This window comes from Lynx rufus, unplaced genomic scaffold (genome assembly GCF_022079265.1).
Source record: "Lynx rufus isolate CCGP_SWC_20201006 ecotype Redwood Valley unplaced genomic scaffold, mLynRuf1.p SCAF_9, whole genome shotgun sequence".
NCBI lineage: Eukaryota > Metazoa > Chordata > Mammalia > Carnivora > Felidae > Lynx > Lynx rufus.
Window position 1 is genome coordinate 106,444,467 of NW_025814897.1, and position 5,234 is coordinate 106,449,700.

At 47.1% G+C, this 5,234-nt stretch overlaps 1 protein-coding gene across 1 annotated transcript; it reads right to left on the reverse strand.

Annotated features, from left to right (window-relative positions):
• Positions 1-290: 290 nt before the first annotated feature.
• Positions 291-3,217, reverse strand: LOC124505134 (secretoglobin family 1D member-like). The gene is made up of 3 exons (XM_047070936.1): positions 3,163-3,217; positions 1,496-1,683; positions 291-320 (listed from the first exon to the last, which is right to left on the reverse strand). Exons 1-3 carry the CDS (start codon positions 3,215-3,217, stop codon positions 291-293), a joined length of 273 nt encoding a protein of 90 aa, XP_046926892.1.
• Positions 3,218-5,234: the final 2,017 nt, after the last annotated feature.

Here is a 5,234-nt window from a genome sequence, read left to right on the forward strand (position 1 = left end):
GTATAAAATGATGCAGGATGATTCCTGTGCAAACATTTCCTCCTGTGATCCTGCTTTCTCAGGCCCCCATAGGTAAGTGGACATTAGTGCTCTGAACTTTACTATTGACAACACCCAATGGCCACTTTGCGGCAAAAGCCATCCCAGCTCAAGGCCGGAATATGTTGGATAATAACAAGACAAATAGACAAGTGCAGGGCAAATGATTTATTGAAGCAAGATGTTGAAACCTTTACATTTTCCAGAAGATCAGGTAATCACTGCAAGACAGAGGTACTACGATGTAAGATTTAAATTACACACGATGCTGTGACTTTCCCCTGAAATAGATAAAGAAAGAGAGAGAAGGTTAGTCACACTGCCCCTGGGGATGACACATGAGCATAGACTGTCAGTCACAAGAAGTTGTCAGTAAAGTTTGAACTGACAAAAGGCAAGTAGAATGGGCACAAGACAGGAAACTGGGGAAGCTGGTCAACTAAATATACCTGAGGTGACTACAATAAACCATGCAAGTCGTGAGAAAACCGTTCCCACAGTCTGGCAGATAAACCCAGAGGTGACTGAGAGTGAGGGTGAGGTTTCTAGCGGAAGGAGGAGCCTCCCGGAATCTTTCCTCTGATATGCCAGGGCAGAGGACTCTACTTTTTTACTGCAAAGGGGATACAGGGGCAAAAGACTGGAAAAGGGGTGGGAGGGGACTTTGGGGGTACTGGCTGGAGATTCCCAGGCTCATGGTGTGGCGATCCAACCCGATGGCACATCTCCTGGGTACTGAAAATTCGGTCCCTGCGGGCATTTGTGATGGAAACTCATGACCTCAATCCAGCAGTCGACGTGCTGAGAGTCCCCTTTAAGTATCTTATTTTTTGACAAAGAGGTAATTTAGGTGTGTCACCTTCACACGGGGACACAGGAGGCACAGCAAGCAAGGCGTGTGGTTGTGGGCTCCATAAGGGATGGAATGGGAGGTGGGGAGTGGCGGAGGGGCCGAGTTGTGGTGGGGAGAGGCCTTGGCTCTGCAGGAGCTGGCTCGGTGTCCCCCTTCTGCCCGCACCAGCTGTCCTCCATGCTGTCAGGAACCGAGCTGATTCCCTCCCTCCAGCTGTCTCCCTATTCAACATCCCAACAGCCGACACGAGATTCCCCAGTGACTGTGTCCACTGGGTGAGGGGAGCTCGCCCTCAGAAAAGCTCCCAGGCAGGGGGGCAGGCACACTTTGACCCTTTAACACCACTGCGTGGGGTCCCAGTTGTCCTCCTCCTCAGGGCACTATGGGGCACCTGGCGCCCAGGGAAGTGACCTGAGCAGGAATGTGCCCAGACTTAGTGTAGCTCCCACATGTAACGCCATCCACCCTGTGGCCACCTGTCACCCTCTCAGGAGCAAGCTGTGAGGCTCCGCCTCCTGTGCCCCTGACAGAGCAGCACCCTGACTGCCTTCCTGGCCACTCAGCTGAGCAGAAGCCCCTGTGCACAAAGAAGAAAGAAGTTACCAATATTTGTGTCAGTGCCTTTCTTCTGGACTTGGAGATGTTATCTGTGCAACTCTTCACATCCAAAACGGCCTGAACGTTTTCTGGAGGTGCTTCATATTTTGCAAGTGATAGCTTGAAGACACTTGTAGGTGTCAGGAGAAAGCCTGAGATATCTGCAACAAAGGCTGGACAGGGCAACGCATTGGCTAGGGAAGAAAAAGAAATACAATCGATATAAGGAAAATCACACATTTCCTGTGGTTCCCTGAGGTTAGAACTAGACAGGAATCCCAGGGGTTTTATGATCTCATCCCACAGCAGTCCCGACATGGCAGCTGGGGCTTCCTCAGATCTCAGAGGAAGCACAGAAGAGCCAGGACTAGAATACTGGCTTACTAATCCCTAGTTCAGTTTTTATCCTTTTTAAAGCACATCCCTTTGTCTCCAGGACTCTCCTGGTTTGCTGACATTCACTTTCTTTAGAATTCAAACAATTAAGTTTTGCCTATACAGGATGACACCTTGTTTTTGTCTTGAATATCAGAGAAGAGGAGGTTTGAGTATCAATTTTTTATTTTTTAAAAATGTTTTAATGTTCATTTGTTTTTGAAAGGGAGAGAGCACAAGAAGCGGGGTGTGGTGTGGAGAGGGGGTTACAGAGAGAGAGAGAGAGGGAGACACAGATTCCAAAGCAGGCTCCAGGCTCTGAGCTGTGAGCACAGAGCCGGGCGTGGGGCTTGAACCACACGGACAGTGAGATCATGACCTGAGCCGAGGTCCCACACTTCAACGACTATGCCACCCAAGTGCCCCTGAGTATCAAGTTTGTAAGTGAATAGCAGAGTGAGACCTTACCAGAGAGCGGAGAAGTGTGGGTAATCTGGAGAAGAGTAGATCAAACTATATATATGTTGGAGGATGCTACTTTGAGACTAAATCAAAGAATAAGATTGTTATTGGATGCAGGCATGGTAAAAAGTTAAACACACGCATACAAAACAACCCTCAGGTCACCAGTCTGAACATCTTTAAATCTTATACACAAAGTTATGGTTGTTTTATTTTCCCTACAGTGATGTTCAGAATTCCTTAGAGAGGGTGAGTGACAGGAACTGAGGCTCTTTCCTGAACCCAGTGGGATGGTGCGGAAGCCTGAAGTGACCAGTGTTCCTGGTGTGGGCTCTTTATCCCCCACCCCCTGTCTTTGTAAGCATGCTGCAGCTGGGAAGTGCCCTACTAGGCTCTGATCTGAGCCCTGATCATAGAAGTTGAGAGGTTCAATCAGAGGCCACGTGGGGAAAGAGGAGGGTATTTAAAAAGTCAGATGAAACAGAATGACTCAAGAAGATGTGGTCCGTATCACGGGTAAGAAGACATACAAAAATATTGTTGAATGGATGGCTAGAATTAATCTAGATGAACAGAAATCCCACGACTGCACTAACTGGTAGTACTCGTGGAAAAGCAGAGGACTGGCAGATACAGTGAGATCTACTCACTCGTAGATATAGTGAGTGCTGCTGCTTCCCACAGCCCCCTTGAAGACTTATTATTTAGAGACTCAGAGAACACTAGCTCTTCTGCCCCTTCTTCTTCCTTTTTTAAAGAAAGCCACTTAAGTTGACCTAGTTCAGAGAAGGGTACTCACCAGGGCTGGTGCTGGTCTGATTAGAAATGATACTCACCCTCATAGCAGCAAAAAGCCAGAGTGACCAGCAGGACACTCAGGAACAGCCTCATGGTTTATTTTGCTTTGAGTTTTCAGCTTTAGTGAAGGGTGAGCAGTTAGTGGCTGAACTCAGGAGCCTGAGGAGCCCAGGACTATTTATAGCTAGAGGGCCTCCCTCCTGCTGCCCAAATAAACATGTGGTCACGTCACGGGCCTGGCTTTCAGCCCTCCCTTCCTTAGTCAGGGCTCGTGTGATCTATCGGTGTCACAGACCTCAATGCCTGGGTCAATGTTTCTGTATACAGGCATTGTTGGCACCAGGCATGTCTCCTTTGTAGTAATAACTGAGGTTGTAGTTTTACAAGTGTATAGTCAGTTAGTTGATGCACACCGCCCTTGACATTAACTCCTTGACTGAAGATGCAGCCTCTGGTTCTGTTCATCTTAAGCATAGTGCCTGGCACACCGGGGAAGAAAATCAAATATTCTTTGAATAAGTGAAGGACCTGAATCAAGAAACCGCTACTCTTGGTTAGGGTATATCTTCAGTGTGAAATGGTGCTTGCTAGGCCGGGTTTGCCTCCGGGCAGGTGAGAGGCAGAAAGGTCAGTAGCATCAGAATCAGAGTAACAAATGAGTGGTTTTCGGTATCCCAAGATGCCACCGGGAAGACTCCGTCCCCAACTAATTTCCTATTCTAAGCTCAGATGTTTAAAAGTATCAGAAGATATTTCTTTTTTTTTCAATATATGAAATTTATTGCCAGATTGGTTTCCATACAACACCCAGTGCTCATCCCAAAAGGTGCCCTCCTCAATACCCATCACCCACCCTCCCCTCCCTTCCTCCCCCCCATCAACCCTCAGTTTGTTCTCAGTTTTTAAGAGTCTCTTATGCTTTGGCTCTCTCCCACTCTAACCTCTTTTTTTTTTCCTTCCCCTCCCCCGTGGGTTTCTGTTAAGTTTCTCAGGATCCACAAAAGAGTGAAAACATATGGTATCTGTCTTTCTCTGTGTGACTTATTCAAAAGATATTTCAAATCAAGTCAGGCTCTCCATTGACCAAAAGAAGCTCCTTGTTAGCTTTCTTGTCCACTGGAAGGGTCAGATCTTCTGAGTCATCAGGGTCCAGGCAATAGAGATATCCAAGGGGCTCATCCTTGGCCTCTCCCCAGCTATGAGCAGTGTGCTCTCTGGCAGCACAGGGGAGGCATGTAAACTTCTTCCCGAAGGTATTAGGACATCAGTCTTGTTATACAGAGGGAGCCCCTGTGAGAGCCATTGCAGGGTATCTAGAATTCTGACATGAAGGAATAGCTGGAGGGGGGCTCCCGAGGGAAGGGCATGAAACAAGACAACATGGCATAAACCACGTGTCTTGGGAATGTCAGGTACCTAGGTTACCCCAAAACATGTAATACATGCAAGAGTACCGGTGGGAGAGGGAAGGCTTTGTGACTGGAGAGGCAGGATGGGCCAAGTCAAGGGGAGTTTCCATTTGACTCTGTGTGATGTGGGAGCAGAATGGGTGGGTGAGGTGAGACACTTGTGGGTTCATTTGCACCAGCGCACACAGGCTGGGTCTCAGATCTCAAGTCAAAATCACACGGGCTTTTCATATCCATTATTGTGGTTATCATTAAAAAAAAAAGATAGGTAATAATAAGAGTGTGCCAGGGTGCGAAGCAAAAGGAAGCATTGTGAATTTTGGGGGGAATATAAAATGATGCGGCTTCTGAGGCTAAGAGCCGGACGTCCCTCAAAAAATTAAAAGTAGAGTCAGTCAGTCAAGTTCACTTCTGAGGACATATGCAAAAGAATTGAAAGCAGAGTCTCAAAGACATATTTGCATACCCATGTTTATACTAGCATTATTCAATAGCCAAGAGGCGCAAACCACCCAGTGGTCATGGGTAGATGAATCAATCAATGAAATATGGTACATGCATGTAATATTCTTCACATTCACCCTTCTAAAGCAAGGAAACCCTGTCACGTGCTACAACATGAGTGAACCTTGAGGACAGTACATTAAGGGAAAATAGCCATTAGAAAAGACAAATACTGCAAGATCCCACTAATATGAGGT

Excerpts from the sequence above, each read along its gene's own strand:
- LOC124505134 (XM_047070936.1), bottom strand. The coding sequence starts at position 3,217 with ATGAGGCTGTTCCTGAGTGTCCTGCTGGTCACTCTGGCTTTTTGCTGC. Across the intron at positions 1,684-3,162 it reads GGCTTTTTGCTGCTATGAGG|CCAATGCGTTGCCCTGTCCA; the intron begins GTGAGTATCATT and ends TTTCTTCCCTAG. Across the intron at positions 321-1,495 it reads AGGCACTGACACAAATATTG|GGGAAAGTCACAGCATCGTG; the intron begins GTAACTTCTTTC and ends TATCTATTTCAG.